At 35.6% G+C, this 26,174-nt stretch overlaps 1 protein-coding gene across 8 annotated transcripts in view; it reads right to left on the bottom strand.

Moving 5' to 3' along the window:
- Nucleotides 1-15,795: 15,795 nt before the first annotated feature.
- LOC123638115 (ovomucoid-like) overlaps nucleotides 15,796-26,174 on the bottom strand; it is an 88,449-nt gene continuing 78,070 nt past the window's right edge. For all 8 annotated transcript variants that reach the window (XM_045551480.1, XM_045551479.1, XM_045551485.1 and 5 more), the window contains 3 exons: nucleotides 26,022-26,059; nucleotides 16,726-16,841; nucleotides 15,796-16,157 (listed from right to left, as the gene is read on the bottom strand). In XM_045551480.1, coding sequence (XP_045407436.1) covers nucleotides 16,112-16,157; nucleotides 16,726-16,841; nucleotides 26,022-26,059 — 200 coding nt within the window. In that variant the 3' untranslated portion in view covers nucleotides 15,796-16,111. The remainder of the gene's footprint in view (nucleotides 16,158-16,725; nucleotides 16,842-26,021; nucleotides 26,060-26,174) is intronic.

Raw genomic sequence — 26,174 nt, 5'->3', positions numbered from 1 at the left:
TGGGGGTGGCATAGCATAATCTCTGGAGCCCCATGACATCAATAGCTAAACTTCTCTACACTAGAGCTTTAATGCTTAATGGAAACATATTATAGAAACATATGTGTGGTTAGCATTATCCATGTAATATTTAAATTGCCCTTCGTTCCATGTCATCATGTGCAAGCCAATTTATTTTTTATGGAAAATTACATGATACATAGAGTGGCACATAAGAATTAATTAATTTAAAAATATTAATAAATAGAAACTTGGTAAACTTTTTGAATCCCTCTCAAAAACTGAAATATCAGCCAAAAAAATTCTAAAGAGTTAGGAGTCTGGAGCCAAACAACTCTGCTTTAAGTCTTAGATGTATTGTGTAATAAGTGAGGGTCTTTTAAAATTCCACGTACTCTTTGTGTATAAATGATCTTATTTGTAAAAAGGAATAAACATAGCATGCTTCTATTAAGTATTAAATGATTTGTTATGTGAAAAATGCCTAAAACACTGTCTAATGAATAGAGTCCTAGAAATGGACTAAAGCATGTTTAAATAGTTAATGGAAACACTATATACAAGAGCTGTATCATTTATGGAAACATATCAGGAAATTAAACACATTAAATTTCTTTAAAGATCTTTATCAAGTAGAATTCAGGCCGGGCGCGCTGGCTCACGCCTGTAATCCTAGCACTCTGGGAGGCCGAGGCGGGTGGATTGTTTGAACTCAGGAGTTCGAGACCAGCCTGAGCAAGAGCGAGACCCCATCTCTACTAAAAATAGAAACAAATTAGCTGGCCAACTAAAAAATATATATAGAAAAAATTAGCTGGGCATGGTGGTGCATGCCTGTAGTCCCAGCTACTCGGGAGGCTGAGGCAGTAGGATCGCTTAAGCCCAGGAGTTTGAGGTTGCTGTGAGCTAGGCTGATGCCAGGGCACTCACTGTAGCCCAGGCAACAAAGCGAAACTCTGTCTCAAGAAAAAGAAAAAAAAAAAAACCAAAGATCTTTATCAAGTACAATTCATTTGACGCATACAAGTCTTTTTCAGTTTCTGAAAAATAAGAAATGTAATTCCCTTTAAGAGAATAAAGGAAAAAATCATATGAACCCATCAGTAGTCAGCTATTAATGATTGAAGAATCTTGACAACTAGAAAGAGCAATAGACTAAATCTGATAAAGAATATCATGAATCACCCATAGCTAACATCATTGTTGCAAAAATTTTGACTGATTTTCCCATAACATGAGGAGATACCAGGCAGTTAAATAAGGGAAGAAAATTCATGAGGGGCAGAAGGAAAAAGTGTTGGAGGTTGAAAAGGAAAAATAATATTGTGTGTATTATCAGATGGGTAGGTGAAAACTCTCCCAAGAAATATACATTTAAAAAGGCAATTACTAGAATTAAAAGGGAAATGCAGTAGGGTTGCAGGATACAAGGTCAATATATAAAAATAAATTGTATTTCTGTATCCCAGCAACAGAAATTGGAAAATAAAATTTTATGAATGGACCCATACAAAACCGGGCACAAATTTAAGAGAGAAATAGGACAAGGCTGCACCAGAGTAGAAGCAAGCTGGCCTCACTGCCTCCAGAGAACACCAGAAACAGCACTGAGACTGTCACTGGGAATATCCCAGAACTCAAGCAGGAGGATGAGACAGTTTCAGGAACCCCAGAGAAGTGAAAAAAGTTCATGCAGACACTAAAAGAATCAGACTTTTATACCTACAACGTTCGTCCCCCGAAGTGCCCTGCACTAAGTGTGAAGAAAACTTTTTCCTGCCTCAAGGTTACTATACTGGAAAAATTAGAACAAGAGGGACAATTTAGTTTGCCCACCATCTTGGGTTCCCTGGCAAGAGATCCTTCCTCTTTCTACCAATAGGAAGCATCACAAGTGCCTAAAGGGAGAAAAATTCCTGAGGACAGTGAGAGACAAAGGGGGAGGTGAGACTAACATCCCTGGCACTGGAAAGTCTGCTCTGTAACTCAGCCAAAGGAGACACTGAGTCAGAGTAGCTGGTCTGCACACCACACCATAGGATTGTGTTCCACAGCTGTCCAGGCCACGAACCCCAGCCAGGCTGCCCGCACTGCTGGGGGATCCTCTTGGGACCTTCCGTTTCTGAGACGGGCAGGGCTTTGAACATTTGCTAGAGCTGCGGGAAATCTGGCCTTAAGGTACCAACTTGTGCTGAGAAAGAGGCTGTAAACTAGCAAAAAAGATATTTAATAGATTAATTGCAAAGGAATCTTTAAGCAAACATATCCAATAAAAAACAAAACAAGCCAAAGAAGACTAAAATAAATGGCTAATCCTTCAATGCAAAGACATAGTTGTACATCCACAAGAAACAACCAGCAAACAGGGAACCTGGACTTTGCAAACAAACAAGCAAAGAGCCAGGGACTGACCCAAACAGAGAGGCTCTCTGAGGGACACTTGACAGTAGTGTTTGTAAGGAAATTCAGTGATCTCCAAAATAACTCAGAAGAGCAATTCCTATATTTATTTGATTAATTTAATGTAGACATTGCAAAATGGATCAATCCTGAACTGAAAAATATATTTGCTGAATTAAAATAATTATTCAAGGCTCTCAAGAACAGAATGGATAAAACCGAAGATAGAATCATTGAGACACCCTGTTTGAAAATACACAGTCAGAGGAGAGAAAAGAAAAAAAGAATGGAAATATGTGAAAAATCCCTAGAAGGTATAGAAAATTACCTCAAAGAGAAAAGGCAAGAATTACTGAGGTTCCAAAGGAAGCTGAACAAGAGTGAGCCGTAGAAAGCTTATTCAAAGACATGATAACAGAAAACTCTCCAACTTAAGGAAGATACAAAAATCCAGGTACAGGAAGGTCAGACATCACCAAAAGGTTAAAGTGAAATAACACTACCCTTAGGTACTCCAGAAGTGCAAGGACAAAGAGAAGATCCTAAAAGCAGCAAGAGAAAAGAAGCAAGTAACACAGAAAGGGGATCCAATGCCTGTGGCAACAGACTTCTCAAGAGAAGCCTCACGGGCAGGGAGGGAGTGGGATGACATTGACAAGGTGCCCAAATAAAAACAAAAACAAAAACCAAAAAACAAAAAACTGCCAACTGAAAACTATACCCAACAAAGGTATCCTTCAAACATGAAGAAGAGATAAATTCTTTCCCAGCCAAACAAAAGCTGAGGGAATTCATCACTACCAGACCTGTGTTATAAGAAACTCTAAAGGGATTTTTTTTATCTAAAAGAAAAAAGCCAAACTTACAAAAACAGACCATATGCAGGTATAAAACCCACTGGTAAAAGTAAGCACACAAATTCAGAATATGCTAACAATGTAATTGTTTTATGCAACCCACTCATAAATCTATTAATTATAGGAAGACTAAAAGAGAAATCCATCCTAAACAATAACAGCTGCAGCAACCTGTTAAGAGACAGGCAATACATAAATACATAATTTGAGACAACCATATGTCAGAGTGTGGAGAAGATGGAGTTAAAATCTAGGGGTTATTTTTTTAACATTTTCCCCATTTTATTGTTTTCTTTGGGATCAAAGCTATGTTTTCATCTGTCTAAAATAACTTGTTGTATCGTTAAGATATTTTTGTAAGCCTCTGGTAACCACAAAGCAAAAATCTATAACAAGTACACTAGAATTTTAAAAAAAAGGAACAATTTAAAACATACTCCCAGAGAAAATCATTTAACTCCAAATAAAGAGAGTAAGATAGGGAGAAAAGAAGTGTTACAAAAGAACCATAAAGCAAATATCAAAATGCCAATAGAAGTCCTTAACTATTAATAATCTACATTTAGATTGAAAGCACCTAAGTATATACAACCCAGGTAATAATAAAACATTTTCCATATTTTTGAAAAGGACCCTTAAGAAAAGGGCCATGTGGGGCTGAATGATTTTTCACCATGTTGCCACCCATCACCGCCACCCATGGTCTTCCCCACCCATGCCTCATATCCTCTACTCTTGCCACACTACAGGAAATCACCAAATTGAAAGATCTGCTTATCATTCTGTGCCTCTTTATAATTTCACCGCTTGTCAATAGGTACATTGACTACATTTATATATCTTGTATAGTTTTACATACCTTGGTAATTGGCACAAAGAAAACAATACTGTATTATATTCTTATATATGACTAGATGTGCACACACCCTTGTCAGCTTTGCACATACTAACATATAGAGCTATATTTCATTTATTTTCATGTAAATATAATAGTCCACTATGTGAACATGTAGAAATTATTAGTGTTTACCCTTCTACAAATGGATAATTGGGGTGGTACTTTATGTGCTTTTGTTTTGTTAGGATGAACCATTCTACTCTAGATACACATTCACATATCTCAGTGTTTTACAAACACAGAAGAAGTGTGAATGATTGCATTACGGGATAGACAGCCAAATTATCACCTTGCATAGATAAAACCAACTGGTTTTGTATTGCTTGCTAAAAGGCATTACTTGACTTTGGTGTAATAACAATACGTATATATTTTTACTTTTTGAAAAATAACTGTTGCCTACATTTTGTTTGGTCAATTTTGCTGTGATTTTTAAAGTTAAAAAACAATTAAAAATTTACATATTTCAAATTCCAAATAAACCAGTAGTAACTTACCATGATGGGTTCTTTTTTTTTTTTTTTGGCCATGCCAGCATCTGCATCCAAAGAAAAATTTAGAAAGATAAAAAGCCCCTGGTAGCAAATATTTATGCAAGTGACCTCTCAAGAAACTGTCACTGCCACTGAGGTGAGAATTTTTTACCAATATCAAAAACATAAATTATTAAATATATCCAAATCTTAAAAAAAGATAATCCTCAAATTAATCGAAGTGTATCAAAACAGTATGATGTATTATTTTTAAATAACTCCTAACACCTTGCTTGAAGGTAGCAATGTTTAAGTTTTATAGAAGAGGGTTTTACTGTGATAGAGGACAATGCCCTGCATGAAGTTACCTAAATATCAGTAAATTCTGCTTCAATATCAGGGCTTGATCCAACACTTAATTGTTCCTTTTTTTCTGAAATTCATGGGCTACTTTGAACTTTAAGAAAAATAACTGGTCACCAAAAGTATCAATAAATTCTTCTTCATATAAGGCCTCCATTTTGGAAACTCAGAGTAGACAACTAAAAATAACAAACATTAGGTTGTCAAGGAATATTAGATCGAGAGGAGATTCTTCCTTCCCTGCCCTTCAAATTTAACTTCTATGGAATCTAATTGCCCCAAAACAACAGAAAAAAATGTAGTCAACCTCCTTCAGTTTAGAAATGCCCAAAAGACTAATTTCTATTGTTCATTCTAAATCATCACTCTGGGCCCACTTCACTAATGAGGGAAAAACAATCCACCGATGAAACATTTACAAGGAATTTGTTGTATGTTCTACATCATTTTACCAGTTTCAGAATTGCAAACCCACTAAAACAGCCACACTATTCCTAAGTTCCTGCATTTCAAGGGCATGTCAAGTATTCCACCAAGGACTGAAAAATTTACTCACCAGAGTGAAGAACAAGGGTCAAGGTGATGAAAAGAACTTTGATCCATAATGAGAATAAAGGCATTTGATTGAGTCTGTGGAGGAAAATCCTTTAGAATGTTTGTTACAACGGCACATGGACAAATGGGCCATTCCCAAAGGACAGGCAAATGCAATTCAGGGCCCCGGTTTAGAAAGTTCCTTACTCCTAAGGAACTTCTCCAACCCACAAGACCCCTGGTTAAGGTGGACTCTTTGCTCTTTTGTTCATCCAATTTCATTATTCAACAAAACATGTCAACAAAAGGCTTTGCTAAAGATGAGTGAGAGAGGCCAGGAAGGGACCTCTGGGAAGACATGAGAGGGAGCTGCTTGCTCTCTAAAACCTTTGGGGAAGCCCGCAAAAAGCCTGGCTGACTTTAGAGTCAATATGTTCATTTGAAACTGGGTTTTATTCAGATAAAAAAATAGGAATAGGCGCAGCTATTTCTGGAGCAGTCCTCTTAGCGATGCTACACACCAGGGCCATCTATCTCCCCAGATCCCCCACATGATCTACCTCACAGAGAGAGATAACAAGTTTGGAGAAACAACAGCTTGGCGACTGTGGAGATCTTGTTCCCCTTTCCCCCTCAGCCACGCATCTTCCTCCAGCTAACTCTCTTTTATTGAGCTGTGAGTGAGGAGCTTGGTGGGGGTAAGGTAGATGCCCAGGGCAGATAAGACAGAGAGGCTCTCTGCCCTCCCTGAAGTTTAGAAAGTAGGTCATGAGAGGTACCTCACAAATGCTTTCTCAAAAGATTATCCCGCAGCAGGGGACAATTTAATCTGATGAAACCAGAAATCTGAGGAGGAGAGAAAATAATAAGTACAGTTACAGATTTTAAGATGGGGAAGATATGAGAATACTCTCCAATCAGGTAAGTTGGAAAGGGACAAGATAATCAAGCATGAAAAAAAGAAAAAGTGGAAAGTTTAATTTAAAAAATGTGTAAACCCTTAGGAGTTTTGAAAACCAAATGCATATTGGAATCATCTGGAAAAATTTTAAAGCCTGTGGATGCACCTGGCTACCATGAGGATTATAAAAGAAAATGGTTAATAGATGAATACTGGTCACTGATAATGTTTTCAAAGCTCCTATTGAGATGCAGGTGCAGCCAGGTGTGGGAAACCCTGTAAAGAGGGTAGGATGTAAATTTCTGGGTTCAGAAGACAGAGAAGGCTGAAGATTGAAGTTGAGACTAGATGAAGAATGGCCCTAAATGACATAGTAAGGGATTTGATACTGATTTCAGAGGCAGATGGGAGACCCCTAAGGATTTTGAAGGTGAAGATTTGAATAGCCATTTTCTTCTTAATGAATCAATCAGCTTTATAGCCTGACTTGGTGTTATTTTGAAGTTCAGTGCAAATCCCATCTACCCCTGGATAATCTGACATCAATGTCTCTGCTGTCTAATAATCATTTTCCTTATTTTAAATTTGAGAATAAGCATTCTAGTCCCATTGGCTTGTCATAAATATTAGAAATAAAATATGAAAACTACTCACGTAAGCTATTTGAGGACCATATTTGACACGCTAATCCTACTAGTGATATTTAGCACTAAATAAACCGAGGATACAGTAATAAACATTAAAGATTGTGTACTGTAAGGATAATAGACTTCACTAGATTGATGCCGTCATGCTCTGAACAAATAAACAGTCCAAAAAAAAAAAATAGCACAAAGCCTCAGGGGTATAGGTTGGGAGAAAGGGAATCAGCGTACAGATTTGCTATAAAATATTACTTAAACACCTAGATTACAATTTAAAAAATTGAGAAATAAAAGACACTGAAAGAAAGGACCCATATGCAGTGCAAAGGGGAGGGAAGCAGGCAATAGAAATTTAGCCTTGAGGGAGCTAAAATGTTGTTCCTAGTAGACAAAAAATTCAAAGCCTCTTTTGGAAATATAATTGAAGACCTGAAGAAACCATGTTTAAAGATGTAAAGAATGGTATGATGACAATGTGTCACAAAACATAGACTAGCCTTGAAGTTAAAAACTTATACATAAAGTATAAATAAACAAAAAAATAGGATTTCAGTAACTGAAAAATACAATAATAGAAATGAAGAAATTTCACTACAGGGGTCCAACAGTAGTCTTGGGCTGGCAGAAAAAAGAATAGGTGTGTCGAGTTTAGATCAATATAGAGTAAGAATTCTGAAAAAGAGAAAAGTAAATAATGTAGTATGTTAAACAGGTCCTCCAAAAAGGGGGACACCATTAAATGTACCAATATATGCATAATATGAGTAGTAGAATAATAGGAGAAAGATAAAAGAGCAGAAATATACTACCAAAGAAATAATGGCTTTCTTTTAACGCAACAATATGTTTCATAAATAATTTCTAAGACAAAATGATATCCTGTTGTGTTCATTTCACAGTTTTCTTACTGTGAAAAACTTGTTTTATGTTTTAACAAAAAAACTGCAAATATTAAAGGCATACAATTTGATGAGTTTGGGCATATGCATACCCTGCAGATACCACAACAGTAAAGTTAATAAACATAGGCATGACTTCCAAAAGTTTTCCGGTGACCCTTTGGGTTTTCTTATTTGTTCGTTTAGAGTCTTATTTTGTTTTGTTTTGTTTTGTTTTTGATCATAAAAACACTTAATGTGAGATCTACCCTCTTAACAAATTTTTAAGTGCACACCATCATATGGTTACCTGTAGCCACCATCTTGTCCAGAAGATAGATATCTAGAATATAACTCTAGCTTTTTGTTTTTCCTTTGACTTTTTTTAAAGTAGGGCATCCTGTGGGACTTGAAATAGGAGAGAGACTTTTTAAAATTTAGTTTAATCAATTAATTAATGTAGAAACAGGGTCTGGTTCTGTTTCCCAGGCTAGAGGGCAGTGGCACTATCATAGCACACTGCAGCTTCAAACTCCTGAGCCCAGGCCATCCTCCTGTCTGAGTCTCCAGAGTAGCTGGGAGTACAGGTGCACACTACCTCGTGTAGCTATTTTTTTTTTTTTTTTGTACAGACAGGGTCTCACTATGTTCCCCAGCCTGGTCTCGAACTCCTGGCCTCAAGCAGTCCTCCCACTTCAGCCTCCCAAAGTGCTGGGATTACAGGCATGAGAAACTACACCAGATCTGTAATTGCAACTTTATACCCAATGAACAATACGCTCTATTTTCCCCTCCGACAATCCCCTGGAAACCAGTATTACTCTGATACCCAATCAGATAAAGATACTGCAGCAATAAATCCTATTGGTCAATATCTTTTATCAATATAGATAAAAAATCTTGAACACAAATACTAGCAAACAGAAATCAGCAACATATTTTAAAAATGCACCATGACCAATTGGGATTTATCTCTGTATTGCAAGATGAGTTTAACATCTGAAAGAGTTGATGTTCATATATACCAACACAATAAAAAACAGAAACACCTTATCATCTCAATCGATGCAGAAAAAGCATATGACAAAATCCATCACTCTTTCATGAGAAAGACACTCAGCAACCAAGAAATAGAAGAAACTTCCTTGACCTGATAAAGGGCTCTATGAAAACCTATAGCAAGCTTCATATCAGTGGTGAAAGACTGCATGTTTTCCACCAAAGACCGTAAGACAACCATGTCTGCTTTTGTCACTTCTATGAAACATTTTCCTGGACATTTTAACCAGGGAATTTTGGAAAAAAAAAGAAATAAAAGGCATTAAATTTGGAGAGAAAAAAGTGGACCTGTTTGCACATTTCGTGATTTAGTTTATGAAAAATTCTGAAGTACTTACTAAAAAAATCCTATTATAACTAATAAGTGAGTTCATCAAAGTTGCAGAATATAGATAAATGTATAAAAATCAATTGTTTTCCTATATCGCCATAATGAACAGTCCAAAAAAGAAATTAAGAAAACAGTTCTGTTTACAATGATGCCCAAATAGTACTTTGGAATAAATTTAATATGAAATATAAGTGAAAAACGTATACTCTATGTAGCATAAAACTATTATTGAAAGAGATTAAAGGTGATATAAATAAATAGAATAATATCTGATGCTCATTAAACAGAAGCCTTAACATACTTAAGATGCAAAAGTCTCCAAACTGTTCTAGAGATTCATCACAATCCCTATCAAAATCTTAGCTGATTTTCTGTACAAATCGACAAGGTAACACTGACATTTTTATGAAACTACTAGGGACCCAGAATAGCTAAAACAAATGTGGAAAATAAGAATAGAATAGGAAGATTCACACACTTTAATTTCAAAATTCCCTACAAAGCAACAGTCATCAAAACAATGTGGAAACTGGGCAAGTCAGACATGTAGATCAACAGAACAGAATTAAGAATCTCTAAATGAGCCCATACATCTATGGTCCATTGTTTGTGTTTGTTTATTTGTTTATGGTGGTGAGAACTTAACATGATATCTACCCACTTAACAAATTTTTATGTGTACAAATACAATATTACTAACTAAGGTCACTTTTTGTACAGTAGAGCTTTCCACTTTAATCATCTTGCATAACTGAAAGTTTACACCTTTGGAATAACAACTCCCCATTTTCTACTCCTCCCAGTCCCTGGCAACCAGCATTTTACTCACTGCTTCCAGGTGTTTGTCTATTTTATTTACAACATATCAGCGTATCATGCATTATTTTTTCTTTTGTGAATTGCTTATTTCACTTAGTATAATTTCCTGAAGTTGCATCATGTCTGACAGAATTTCCTTTATTATTAAGGACAAATAATATTCCTTTGTATGTATGTACTACATTTTTAAATTCCATTTGTCCATCAATGGTCATTTAGATACTTCCATATCTTTGCTATTGTAGATCAGGCTGCAATGAATATGGGACTAGAGATATCATTTCAAGAAACTGATTTCAATTTTTTAAGATAAATACCAAAAATAAAATGTCTACAATACTTGGTAGTTCTACTTTAAATTACTGCAGAGCTTCCATACTGTTTTTCATAGCGGTTACACCATTTTTCATTCCCACCAACAGTATACAAAGGTTCCAATGCTTCCACATCCTTGTCAACACTTGTTATCTTCTGTTTTTTTGATAATAGCCATCCTAATTGGTGTGAGGTTATATCTCATTTTGATTTTGATTTACAGTTCTCTGATAATTAGTGATGTTGAACATTTTTTTATATACCTGTTGGCCATTTAGTTATATCAGTTCCTTATACATTTTGCATATGAACCACTTATCATGTATATGTTTTTCAAACATTTTCTAAATTCCATATGTAGACTTTTTTCTCTGTAAATGGTTTATTTTGCTACACAGATGCTTTTTAGTTTGATGTCATCTCACTGATCTCTTTTTCCTTTTATTTTCTGTGCTTTTGGTGTCACAGCCAAAAAAATCTTTGTCAAGACCAATTTTATCAATTCTGTTCTCTATTCTGTTCTACTGGTCTATATTCTTATCTTTATACTAGTACCATACTGTTTTAAATGCCTTAACTTTGTAATATATTGATTTCTACTCTTAATCCATTGTGGTCAGAAAAGATACTTGCCATGATTTGAATCTTCTTAAACTTGTTAAGACTTGTTTCCTGACCTAATATGTGAGCTACATGGGAGAATCCTCCACGTGCACTTGAGAAGAATGTATATTCAGCTTCTGCTGAGTGGAATTTTCTGTATAGTTCTTTTATATTCTTGTCTACAGTGTTGTTAAAGTCCATTTTTTTCTTATGGATTTTCTGTTTAGATGTTCTATCCATTATTGAAAATGGGGCTTTTCAGTCTCCTACTTTATTGTACTGCTATCAATTTCTCCCTGCAGTTCCATCAATGTTTGCTTTATATATTTAGGGGCTTTAGTGTTGGGTTCATATATAATTGTTATAGCTTCTTGGTGAATTGACCCATTTATCATCGTATAATGTTCTTCTTTGTCTATTGTGACAGTTTTTGACTAAAATTCTATTTTGTCTGATATAAGTATAGCTAACCTTGATTTCTTTTAGTTTCCATTAGCATGGAATATCATTTTTCCATACCTTCATTATCAGCCTATCTGTGTTGTTAAATCTAAAATGAGTCTCTTGTGGACAATACATAGTTGAATCTTGTTCTTTGTTGTTGTTTTGTTTATGTTTATCCATTTAGCTGTTCTATGTCTTCGTGTTGGTAAGTGTAGTACATTTATTAAACAACTGAAGTAATTATTTTTAGGGAAGCACATTTGTCTTGTTCGTATTTCCATTTTTAATATTTTTTTCGGTCTTATACTCTTTAATTCCTTTTTTCTCCTCTTGGTGTCTTCTTTTGTGGTTCCCTATTTTTTGTATTGATATGCTTTGCTTCCTTTTTCTTTTCCTTTGTGAATCTTTTTAGTTACAATGGGAGTTGGTAACACCTTAACTTTAGTTACACACAAAGATACTGCTCCCAACTTATGCTATTGATGTCAATATTTATCTTTTTATATTGTATATCCATTAACATATTTAGATAGTTATACTTAATATTTTTGTCTGTCAAATTTATGTTCATATTAAAAGTGGTTTTTCCACCATTACAAAATTACAGTATTTTCTATTTGTCTGGATGATTTTCTGTACCATTGAGTTTTACATTTTCATATGCTCTAATTTTGCTGTTTAGAATCTTTTAAATTCAATATGATAATTTCCTGTAGCAATTTTTAAAGGTAGGTCCCAGTTTCTGTTTGTCAAGAAAATTCTTTACTTGTCATTTTTTGAAGGACACCTTTGCTAGGTATACTGTTCTTGGTTGCCAGGTTTTCTTTTTTTCTTCAACAGTTTGAATATATCATTCCACTCCCTTGTGTCATGAAATGTTTCTGCTGCAAAATCCACTGAGGTTCTTATGTGTGCTCCTTTGTACGTGACAAGTTGTTTTTCTCTTATTGTTTTCCATATTGATTCTTTGTTTTGACAATTGTATTACAATATGTCCTGGTTTGCATTTCTTTGAATTAATCTTATTTAGAGCTCATTGAGATTCCTGGATCTGGATGTCCATTTGCTTTTTTGGATTTGGAACAGTATTTACTTTAAATAAGCTTTCATTATTTCTTTGAATGTGCTGTTCTTTTCTCTATTCTCCTTCTGACCTCCCATCATATGCATACTTTGGTCTACCTGGTAGTATCTCATAAGTTCCTTTAGATTTCTTTACTCTGTTTCACTCTTTTATTTTCTCATCTGATTGAATAATTTCCAGTGACCTGTCTCTGAGTGCACTGACTGCTATGGTCTGAGTGTCTGTGACCTCCCTGAGTTCAGGCTTAAATCCTGTTCTCTAAGGTAAGTGTAGGAGGTGGGGCATTTGGGAGGTGATTAGGTCATTGAGAGCAAAGACTTCATGATTGGGGTTAGTGCCCTTATGAAGGAGATGCCAGAGATTTATCATCTTTTCTGCCATGTGAAGACACAGGAAGAAAACACTGTCTGTGAACCAAGAGGTGGACCTTTATAAGATACCGAATCTGCCAGTATTTTGATCTTGAATATTTCAGACTTTGGAGTGGTTAGAACCATATGTCTGTTATTTCTAAGCCACCCACTATGGTATTTTGTTATAGCAGCCCAAATGCCCTAAGACACTGATCCTTTTGTCTATTTGATCTAGTTGGCTATTTAACCTCTCCAGTGAATATTTTAGTTAAGTGATTGTATTCTTTATCTCAATGATTTCTGCTTGCAATCCTTTTTGTATTTTCTATTTATTTGTTGAAACTGTCACTTATTCATGCATTGTTCTCCTTACTTTAGTAAGCATTTTTATGATAGTCATTTTGAAATCTCTGTCAGGTAAATCATATCTTTATTTCCTTAGGGCCAATTTATGGAAATTTATTTTCTTCCTTTATTTGTAATACATTCCATTATTTTTCATTTCCTTTTCACTCTTTTCTCATTTTCCTTGACTGTTTGTGTCAGGTCTTTATCCAAACAGCCATTTCTTGCAGTCTTTCCTGACTGCAATATCACCTTTTGCCAATCAGCCCAGACAAAGATTCTAGGCTACTCTCAAATCTTTGTGTTTCTTGAAACTGCTATCTTTATTCTCAGTGTCTCCCAGGTGTCTAGAGAATGCCAGGTCCTGTTAGTTCTGTTTTGACAGGCAAGACAGAAGCCAATGCTTCAGATGGCTCCCAACAAAGTGAGAATTTTGGATGTGTGGTCCAGTCATTTTCTTCCCTCTGCAAGGAGAATCTAGGGGCTCAGTTGTGTTCTGCTGCTCATGTTATGCTAAACCAGGTAGTGTGGCTGTGGCATGTGCTAGTATATTTTTTCAGACTACAGTGTTTGTTTTCTGTATCCCCTCTATGGCCATAGTGTATCAGGTTCCATGGGTGTCTGAGATGTGTGAGACAGAAGACAGTGGCTCAGGAAGCTTCCAGTAAAATCAGAGTTTTAAATTTGTGGTCTTCCCTTCTCTCCCCATAGAGAAGCTGGGAAGTGGGAATTTCCTCATAATCTTTGGACCTGTGCTGAGGTAGGCTTTCTGTGGAGAGAATGTCTTGAGGGCTCTTACTGGATTCCACAAGAAGCTGTGAAACATTGACAGCAGAGAAAGGCCAAATTCATGGAGGTCAATAAAGAGAGGATAATTGACCATGGAGTTCCATGTAGGCAGGGAATTTCCAGTATTAAGGACAACATGAAACCATAAATTTGACAACTGGAGGCAGGAGAGTTGTCATCACATCTTCTAGTTACACACAGATGGAAGACTGTGCCAGGTGGTGATCTCTATACCTTTGATGAGGTCAGAGACAGAACTGCTCAGAACACCTCATTTTTGAAAACACAAGACCCTACCCAAATTCCTAAATTTTAAAACAGTATACTCATCAGAAAAATATGACTCATGGTATTCTCTGGAAGAGTGTTTGTCTCACTGTGAAACTGGGCACAAGGCTGTGTTTCCCTTAAAGCACCTAGTCCTTCAGGTGAAAGACAATTTTGTATGTGCTGTGTGCATACAGCCAGGGATTACATCACTCTAAAATAGAAAAATGGAATTTCTATCTAAACCATCTTGCATTGTGAATCGTCCCATTTTCAGTTTTATTAATCTCTCGAGGTCACAGTAACATTGAGGCTACGCGATGGCCTATGTAGTATGTCCACATAACTGGGTCTTACAAGGACTAAGTTAGGAGTCATCTGTGGAACTGCACAGCTGAGCTCTTGGTACTGAGTAGTTGCTCAAGGGCCAACTTTCCATTTGCTGTTGGATAATAACATGAACTGGTGGGAACTCAGTGTCTTGAGGGGAACAACTCTATCTGATTTGTTCACCGTCGTACTGCTAGCTTAAGGCATATATCCCCATATACAGCAGGTGTTGAATAAACATGGGAACCGGCAAAGAACAAAGGACTACCTGTGTAAATATATCACCATTTGTTAAGCATGTCTTGTGCAGGATCTCTACAAAGGAGAGAGGAGAGGCCAAACACTTGCTTCAGAGCAAATCTCTGGGAGGCCAAGTTAAGGTTGCCCAATAAATTTTCATTCTTATAGAGACATAGAGTAAATAATAAATACATGAAATTTCAAATACATAATTTTTACATTTATGACTGTCATTATTACAAATATTCATGGAGTAATGGCTATGAACCTGATATAGTAATTGGAGTACATTCTTGTCTCCAGGTATTAAGTCTACATTTCTTTATTTAAAAAAATTGTACATAACCATTTGGAGTTAAGCATCATTCTTAGTGGCTGAGAGACATGGAATAGACCACCATCTGGGTGGTACCCAATATAGAAGACGTGAATTATTGATGGCAGGGCTTCCACCAGCTCAAGGCTATCTATGTACCCACATAGGCTCAATACATAAAAAATTAAAATCACAAATTACTGAAGGTGTGTACCCTTCTGTATCAGTTAGAGTGGCTTAGCCTGTACCATAACAAATAGAATAAAATTTTCCCACACTCTATATGGATGCTGCATTTCTCTCAGTGCCAAGCTCATTTTATGACTAAAAGTTTCTGTCATTGTTTGTCTAACCAGGGAATTGCTCAAAATTGGAGGCACCAGAACTTTCTGTTGATGATTTTGATTCCTTAGCACAGGTGAGGTTTTAGGTATCTCTACTTTGTATATACTCTGAAAGTAAGTTTGAGAAATATTGTATCAATTCCTATATTATGCATGTGTGTGACCCTATGGGTAATCACTAAGGTAAAAGTCATCGTAATAAAGCAAATACCATGCAACATATTTATTGAGAGAAGTAATGATTGAGAAATGTCTTATATATCATGATTTAAATACATAAGTAAACTAATGATTTTTCAGGTTTTCATCAAATATTTGGACATTGACAGAGAATTAAAATTTTAGCATTATGAGATTTTAGATTTGCAAGACTATCCAATTCTTATAGTCAATCCTGGCTTTCAAAACAGGATTCTGCTACATATCTAGGACTCTAAGGCACGAAAAACTAACAATTTGTGGAATCCAACGGCAGAACAGGATTAAACAGGAGTCATGTGATGTACAGCACCACGTCACAAAGGTCAGCAAACGCCTTCATGCTTTACAGTAATTTCATTGTTACTTCTTCTGTAGAAAGAGAAAAAAATAATAATATGTTAGTTTCTTCCATGGCGTCCAAAGTGTTTCTTAGTGACTAAGCATTTGAACAAGACTCAGGATGAATAACTTGGGCTCTACTTCGTCATACAGCTGTGTGTGCTACTCCCCAGCCCCTGCACATGGCCTCTGTCCTGTCAGGGCTACTTTCCCAGTCCTGAGACTGTCTAGGGAGCCACCCAGACCTGAGGAAGGAAAGGATGAGGGAGACACAGTTTAACCCTGGCGTCTCCCACTTTACATCCTATTGATCCACTTGTGGTAATTATAAAAGATCATATTAAATTGAGTATGGTTAACTAATTTGAATATTTGAAAACAAGCCTGCATCCTCATGTACATAGCTCAAGTTAACCTAACTTTAGAATTGGGGTTTCAGGGTAAAGTTTAAGGGTATACTCTCAAACTTTAATAGAAATAAAACAGCTGTTTCCTGTGTATGTGGCTGTAAATTAAAAGAAACCCACTAGTTCCTAGCACACTGACACTGTTATTTCAAAAATAGGGGAAGAGAAAATGTTTACTTTTATGCTCTTACATGTGTGCCTTGCAAAAAGTACATTCGTTAATATAGGTTTTGCCATTGGATGCACAGATTGCCTCAATCTCCTGGTCGCAGTCAGGTGGTCCGGAAACATAATTCTGACAACGAGGCTAAAACATGCAGACACAGCAAAAAATTATCAGGGAGTACATATCTGAAAATAATGTTCTTAATATATTATTAGGAAATGACACATAAAAAATGATAGTAAAGAATATTTGTTTTCTAAAGGCTCATAACAAAACTAATCCTATGAACAGAAGCATACTTTAAAAAACAAATATTTTCTTAACCATTTTAGTCTTCCCCATCAAGTGCTCTCCTCGCATTTCTTTTCCTTTTTCCGTCAGAAGCAATCACTGCACTCAATTTTCTATGGATCATTGACTTGTGTTTTCCTGATATTTTCACCACATGTGTAGTTGTTAATAAAATTGTGTAGTGTTTAATTTTGGATGTTTTTGAGATTTAGATGTATATGCAGTGAAACCTATTCAGGTTTTCCGAAAATATTTTAGCAAATATAGATTACTTGAAATGAATGAAAGGTTTTATAATTTTTATTAAGATGGTACCATTTTCTAATATTGAACATGTTAATATTGTGAATCATTATAAACTAATTTCAGTCTATCATGGATCACTAGTAAAAGAGACTTTGTCATATTTTGGCAACATTTTGGTACATTGCTATTTTTTGCACACGAAAATTTATTTAAGATTTTTGGATCTATGCTGAAGACTGACATTGTCTTCCATTGCTAAATTTGAGGTGTAATTTGACAATCTAATTCTACTTTCTTTGTAGATAAATGGTCTTTTCCTCATGGTACTTTTAAGACCATCTTGTTAAATTCATTGATTTGTATAATAGTCTTGTTACAATCTGTTTGGATGTTGATTATTAAATAATTTTTTCTGGTTAGAATGTATTGATACTCTTAAAGCTATAAATAATAGCTAAAAGTGGAAACACCTAAATGTCTATCAGCCAATGAATGAGTAAACAAATGAGGTGTATCATGAATCAGTGGAATGTTAATGAGTGATAAAAAAATGAAGTACTCTTTCATGATACAACATGGATAAACCTTGAAAATATCATATAAAATGGAAGAAGAAAGTCACAAACCACATGATTCCATTTACACAATATGTCTAGAAAAGGTAAACTGACAGAGGCAGAAATTACGTTAATGGTTCCCTGAACTGGGAGGTGCAGGAGATGGTGACTGATAGTTATTGGGCAAAGGGAATCTAATGAGTGTGATAAAAATATTCTAAACTGAATTATGGTGTTAATTTTACTACTAAGATAACTTTACAATGTTATTAATTGGGTGAATTATTTGGTATGTGTAATATACTTCAGTAAATTTATTAATAAAAAGCATGCACTGATACCAGAAACTAAAATGATATTTTAAAACAGGGACTTAACTTCCAAGTAGCCCAAAGGTAATTGGACAGCATAAATCTCTCTGTGAATCCTCCAGAAACTATACTAGTTAACAAGAAAACTAATAAAACCACATAATGATATGAACTCAGCACAACCAGAAGACAGAACAAAGGTTTTAACTTGCCATTACTTATATAGACAAAAACAATCACTGAATTTCAGTGGTACTTTCAGTTGAACTCCCAGTGGAAACAAGCTTCTTGTAAAGAATGGAGGGTGGGGGAATGGGGGTGAGGGGGGAGTTGCAGGAGACCACAGAATAAAAGAAAACCTAAAAGCAATTACAAAGAGGGCAGAGGGGAACTGAAGACTAAAGATTCAGCTGAAATCTCCCAGAGAAAGCACATCATTCATACCAAAAAATCATAAAAGAGTCATGGTACACAAGGACATGTTTAGAGGGAAGGATATTACAAGTATAAGTGAGATTCATGGTGGAGGTCTCACAAAGCCCTATGTCTATGTGAGAAAAAAGTTTCAGAAAAGGAGGTGGGGGGAGAAAGGCAGCCTCCAGAGACAGGAGGGTGCTAAAATTAAAAAGAAGCACATGGAGGGCCTTCAGAATAATGCAATACAGAAGAGAAGCAAACAGTGTGAAAGGACAAAACTACAAAAACAAACACAGACACACACACACACACACACACACACACACACACACACACACTCCCTCTCTCTCTCTCTCTCTCTCTCTCTGTCTCTCTCTCTCCCCCACCTCTCATTGCCTCACTGAAGTACCTGCAGTTTGCTATACTGACTGAAGAGGGAGCCCTTTCATTAGGAGCCTTGCAAGCCCACCTACATTACCAGCCACCTCTGTCCACAAAAATATAAGGGGAAAAATGCTATCTTCATCTATGTAAGGCTTCTAGAAGAAGAAAACAAACAGAAAAAATCATCAAGAATCAAATAGCTGCAGCTAACACCCTCTAGTCTCTAAAATAGAAAACTATGAAACAGAATAAAACTTTAATGAAATGCTCAAAACAAAATGATTATAGAGCCTCCAGCAGATATTTGGGGATGTTAAAACAAAATCCTTAAATCTAAAGTTAAGCCTTGGAACAGAAATTGATTGTTTCTAAAATGGATGCAAAACCGTAAAAAGACTTACGGACATATATGAAAGGGACTACTCTGATAATACGTTTAAGGCTTTTTCTAAATATTTATTGGACATTCTCAAAAATTGAAGTGCTACATATTAGCCCACAAAAAACATCAGTAAGCTTCATTAAGAGGAGTATAAATAACACTCTGATCACAATTGAACGAAATACAAAATAAATAACAAAATCAAAAAGCAAAAAGTCTATCACATCATGAAATAAACAAATATAGTGTAAACACTTGAGAGAAAAGGAATATACAAATTAAAACTAGAGTATTCCTAAAATGTGATTAAAATGATAAGAATGGATATTAGAATCAATTTCATGCATTTAAAGCAGTGATCAGGCCGGGCACCGTGGCTCATGCCTGTAATCCTAGCACTCTGGGAGGCCGAGGCAGGTGGATCACTCAAGGTCAGGAGTTCGAGACCAGCCTGAGTGAGATCCCGTCTCTACTAAAAATAGAAATAAAAATTATCTGGACAACTAAAAATATATATAGAAAAAATTAGCTGGGCATGGTGGTGCATGCCTGTAGTCCCAGCTACTCGGGAGGCTGAGGCAGTAGGATCGCTTGAGCCCAGGAGTTTGAGGTTGCTGTGAGCTAGGCTGATGCCATGGCACTCACTCTAGCCCGGGCAACAAAGTGAGACTCTGTTTCAAAAAAAATAAATAAATAAAAATAAAGCAGTGATAAAAGGAAAACTCATAGCCCTAAATACTGATAGTGACAAAAATAGAACAAAATAGAAAATATGAATTGAATTTCCAGTCAAAAAGCTAGACATGAACAAATAATTAAAACACAAGCACAAAGATGATAATTACAAATATAAAAGCATAAATCAATAAGTAGACTTTATAAATCAGTCAAAATCCAACTTTTCTGAAAAAATAACAACATAAAGAAGATAAAATAATCATAGCCTTTTCTTCTACTGGATAGAGTTGGAACCCATTCTATTAAGTGAAGTATCCCAAGAATGGAAAAACAAGCACCACGTGTACTCACCAGCAAATTGGTTTCCCTGACATTTGGGAATAACACCAATTGGGTATCGGACTAAGGTGGGGGGTGGGGGGAGGGGATGGGTGTATACCTACATGATGAGTGTGTTGTGCACTGTCTGGGAAATGGTCACGCTTGAATGTTCTGACTCGGGGGATGGGGGTATAACTACATGATGAGTGTAGTGTGCACTGTCTGGGGAATGGACACGCTTGAAGTTCTGACTTGGGGAGATGGGTGGGACATGGGCAGTGTATGTGGCCTGAACTTTTGTACCCCCATGATGATAAGCTGAAATAAAATAATATATGAAAAGCAAAACAAGCCCATGTAAAATAGGGAAAAGAGTTATTGAAGTTTAATAAATTTAAATATATATATCAGAGACTAATTTGTATCCCTCATTACAAATAAACTTGAATGTCTAGAAGAAATGGATAGATTTTTACAAAAACAAAATTTGTCAAATTTAGCCCCCTTAGATGTAGAAAATTTAAAAAGGCTAATTTCCATTAATAAAGTATAAACATTTATGAGATGAAAGACCGAAGAAAAAATCAACAGGCACAAAGGATTTCAAGAGAATGCAACTCTCAAAATCAGACAGACCCCATGTCACAGAAAATGCTACAGACTAGAAAAATGACAAGTCATTTCCATGTTTTAGTGAAGAAAGTACAATACACATATCAAAACTTGATAAAAAGAATATATTATAATAAATTTTCAGACTAATATCACCTATGCTATTAAATTAAATATTAGTGAACAGATTAAAACAAATTTTAAAAAGGTAAGCAATGCCCAAGTTGGAGTTATTTCTGTTGTAGAAGGATGATTCGATATGAGAAAGGAATTCAGAAAGCACACCATATTAATACTTCTCAGGGGAAAAATCAGATGACAATTTCCTCACAGTGAAATTCATACACAGTTGTGAGATTTAAAGTAGACTATTTGTCCCAAAAGTTATCAATGAGGACATTCCTGGTAAAATACTTTGATGTTAGAAGTCATAACTGAAAATACCAGACCTGAAAGAGATTATCCTAATAAATTCCATTAGAGAATATGACCTCCAAATCAGGGAAAGGAGTAGTTGAAGTACTTTGGCTGTAGAGGTGGGAAAAGGATGAGTTTCCCTGCCCCAGAATTCAGTGGTATTCATAGCCACTGCACTATTTCTCCCCTTTATGAGAAGAGGTGGGGAATTGAGCAATGTCACCATGAAAGGCCATTTGCCCTGTGTTCTACATGGCTTACCAATTCAAGTATACTAAACCCAATGAAGCAAATAATTCCATGCTCAGGTGACATCAACTTTTTCCTGCATATTCTAGGATATGAGAAATATTCTATTCAAGGGTGGCTGAGTAGGGTCACAGAATAATCTCTGGAGGCCCATTACATCACTGTTTATGTTTCTCTAAACTAGAGCATGGAATGGAAACACATTATACAAACATATGTGTGGTTGGCATCATTTATATAATATTTAAATTGCCCTTCTTTGCATGTCATCATATACAAATCAATTTATTCTTTTTGGAAATTTATATGATGCATAGAGTGGTATATAAAAGTTCATTAATTTAAAAACACTTATGAATAGACATTTCGCTGGGTCAAATTTTTTGAATTGCCATCAGAAAATGAAAAATAAGCAAGAAAAATTATTGTAGCTTGTTCTAAAATGGTCAGAGACTAGAGCCAAACAACTCTGCTTTAAGTCTTAGATGTATGGTACAATAAGTGAGTGTCTTGTAAACTTGCATATATTCTCTGTGTTTAAGCGATTTTATTTGTAAAAAGGAATAACTATGGCAAGCTGCTTGTAAGTATTAAATGATTTGTTATGTGCAAAATGCATAAAACAGTGTCTAAAATATGAACACACCATATAAGTGTAGAATAGAGTCCTAGAAATGGATTAAAGCATGTTTAAGTAGTTAACGAAAACACTATATAAAAGAGCTATATCATTTATGGAAACATATCAGTGAATTAAACACATTAAAGATTTTAAAGATCTTTATCAAGTAGAATTCATTTGACGCATACAAGTCTTTTTCAGTTTCTGAAAGCTAAGAAATGTAATTCCCTTTAAGAGAATTAAAGAGAAAATCATATGAACCCATCAGTAGTCAGCTATTAATGATTGAAGAACCTTGACAACTAGAAATAGCAATAGACTAAATCTGATAAAGAATATCATGAATCACCTCTAGCTAACATCATCATTCTTACAAAAATTTTGACTGATTTTCCCATAACATGAGGAGATACCAGGAAGTTAAATAAGGGAAGAAAAATCATGAGGGGCAGAGGTAAAGAGTGTTGGAAGTTGAAAAGGAAAAATAATATTGTCTGTATTATCACACAGGTAGGTGAAAAATCTCCCAAGAAATGTACATTTAAAAGGGAAATTACTAGAATTAAAAGGGAAATGCAGTAGGGTTATAGGATATAAGATCAATATATAAAAATTAATTGTATTTCTGTATCCCAGCAACAGAAATTGGAAAATAAAATTTTATGAATGGACCCATACAAAACTGGACAAAAATTAAGAGAGATACAGGACACGGCTTCACCAGAGTAGAAGCAAGCTGGCCTGACTGCCTCCATGGAACACCAAAAACAAATATACAGCACTAAGATCATCAGCGGCAATATCCCAGAACTCAAGTAGGAGGATGAGACAGTTTCAGGAACCCCAGAGAAGTGAAAAAAGTTCATACAGACACCAAAAGAATCAGACTTTTATACCTACAACATCCGTCCCCCGAAGTGCCCTGCACTAAATGTGCAGAAAACTTTTTCCTGCCTCAAGGTTACTACGCTGGAAAAATTAGAGCAAGAGGGACAATTTAGATTCCTCCCCATCTTGGGTTCCCTGGCAGGAGATCTTTCCTCTTTCTACCAATAGGAAGCATCACAAGTGTCTGAAGAGAGAGAGCCAGAGATAAACGGGGAGGTGAGACTAACATCCCCGGCACTGGAAAGTCTGCCCTGTAACTCAACCAAAGGAGACACTGAGTCAGAGTGGCTGGTCTGCACACCATACCATAGGATTGTGTTCCACAGCTCTCCAGGCCACGAACCCCCAGCCAGGCTGCCCGCACTGCTGGGGGATCCTCTTGGCACCTTCCCCTTCTGAGACGGGCAGGGCTTTGAACATTTGCTAGAGCTGCGGCAAATCTGGCCTTAAGGTACCAACTTGTGCTGAGAAAGAGGCTGTAAACTAGCAAAAAAGATATTTAATAGATTAATTGCAAAGGAATCTTTAAGCAAACATATCCAATAAAAAACAAAACAAGCCAAAGAAGACTGAAATAAATAAGTAATCCTTCAATGCAAAGACATAATTGTACATCCACAAGAAACAACCAGCAAACAGGGAACCTGGACCTTGCAAACAAACAAGCAAGGAGCCAGGGACTGACCCAAACAGGACAGCGATAGACAAGCTCTCTGATGGACACTTCAAACTAGCAGTTGTAAGGAAATTCAGTGATCTCCAAATTAACTCAGAAGAGCAATGTATACATTTATTCAATAAATTTAATATAGAGACTGCAGTAACGAAAAAAGGAAACAGAAATCCTGGAATTGAGAAATATATTTGCTGAATTAAGATAATCATTAGAGGTTCTCAGGAGCAGAATGGATCAAATGAAAGATACAATCATTGAGCTTGAAGACACCCTATTTGAAAATACACAGTCAGAGAAGGGAAAAGAAAAAAAGACTGGAAAGGAATGAAGAATCTCTGGAAGATATAGAAAATTACCTTGAAGAGAAAATGGAAGAATCACTGATGTTCAAAAGGAAGCTGAACAAGAGCAAGGGGTAGAAAGCTTATTCAAAGACATAATAACAGAAAACTTCCCAAAACTTAAGGAAGATACAAAAATCCAGGTACAGGAAGGTCAGGCATCACCAAAAGATTAAACTGAAATAAGACTACCCTTAGGTACTCCCACAATTCAAGGACAAAGAGAAGATCCTAAAAACAGCAAGTGAAAAGAAGCAAGTAACACATAAAAGAGATCCAATATGTGTGGCTACAGACTTCTCAAGAGAAGCCTCACAGGTAGGGAGGGAGTGGCATGACATTGACAATGTACTGAAATTAAAAAAAAAAACAAAATGAAAAACTGCCAAGTGAAAGCTATACCCAACAAAGCTATCCTTCAAACATGAAGAAGAGATAAAGTCCCAGTCAAACAAAAGCTGAGGGAATTCTTCACTATCATACCTGTCTTACAATAAATTCTAATGGAATTTCTTCAATCTAAAAGAAAAACACAAACATGCAAAAAGAAAACATATGAAGGTATAAAACCCACTGGTAAAAGTAAGCACACAAACTCAGAATATGCTAACAATGTAATTGTTTTATGCAACCCACTCATAACTCTATTAGTTATAGGAAGACTAAAAGAGAAATCTATCTTAACAATAACAGCTACAGCAACCTGTTAAGAGATAGGCAATACATAAATACACAATTTGAGACAACAATATGTCAAAGTGTGGAGCAGATGCAATTAAAGTATAGGTTTTTTTGTTTAACTTTTTCCTTGTTCCATTGTTTTCTTTGTGATCAAAGGTGAGTTTTCATCTCTCTAAAATAACTTGTGATATCTATAAGAATTTTTTGTAAGTCTCGTGGTAATCACAAAGTAAAACTCTATAACAAATACACTAGAAATAAAAAGGAGCCAATTAAAACATACTACTGGAGAAAATCACTTAATCACAAAGCTAGTAAGATAAGGAGAAGAGAAGAGTTACAAAAGAAACATAAAACAAATTCCAAAATGGCAATATAAGTCCTTAACTATCAATGACCTATATTGAAGTTTAAAGAAAACACTTACGTAATCATCAACCTAATGAATAATAAAATATTTTCAGTATTTTTTTTAAAAGGCTTCTATTAAGAAAAGGGCCATGTGGGGCTGAGTGATTTTTCACCATGTTGCCACCCATCACCGCCACCCATGGTCTTCCCCACCCATGCCTCATATCCTCTACTCTTGCCACACTACAGGAAATCACCAAATTGAAAGATCTGCTTATCATTCTGTGCCTCTCTTTATAATTTCACCACTCATAAAGATGTACATTTACTACATTTATATATCCGGTATAGTTTTAGATATCTTGGTAATTGGCACAAAGAAAACAATACTGTATTATATTCTTATATATGACTTGATGTGCACACACCCTTGTCAGCTTTGCACATACTAACATTTAGAACTATATTTCATTTATTTTCATGTAAATATAATAGTCCACTATGTGAACATGTAGAAATTATTAGTGTTTTCCCTTCTACAAATGGATAATTGGGGTGGTACTTTATTTCCTTTTGTTTTGTTAGGATGAACCATTGTACTCTAGATACACATTCACATATCTCAGTGTTGTAAAAACACAGAAGAACTGCCAATGATTGAAATACTGAATAGGTAAACAAATTATCACCTTGTGTAGATAAAACCAACTGGTTTTATATTGCTTGCTAGATGGTGTTACTTGACTTTGGTGTAATAACAATACGTATATATTGTTACTTTTTGAAAAATCACTGTTTTGTACATTTTGTCTTGTCAATTTTGCTGTGATTTTTAAAGTTGAAAAACAATTAAAAATTTACATTTTTCAAATTCCAAATAAACCAGTAGTAACTTACCAAGACATTGTTTTTTCGTCTTCTTCTCATGACAGTTTCTGCAACCAAAGAACAATTTAAAAAGGCAAAAAGCCCTTGGTAGCAAATATTTACGCAAGCAACCTACTCAACAAACTGCCACTGCCACTGAGGTGAGAATTTTATGCCAATACC

Source organism: Lemur catta, chromosome 5 (genome assembly GCF_020740605.2).
Source record: "Lemur catta isolate mLemCat1 chromosome 5, mLemCat1.pri, whole genome shotgun sequence".
Lineage (NCBI taxonomy): Eukaryota > Metazoa > Chordata > Mammalia > Primates > Lemuridae > Lemur > Lemur catta.
The sequence above is the reverse complement of the archived record's forward strand: the minus strand, read 5'-3'. Positions and strand labels throughout refer to the sequence as shown.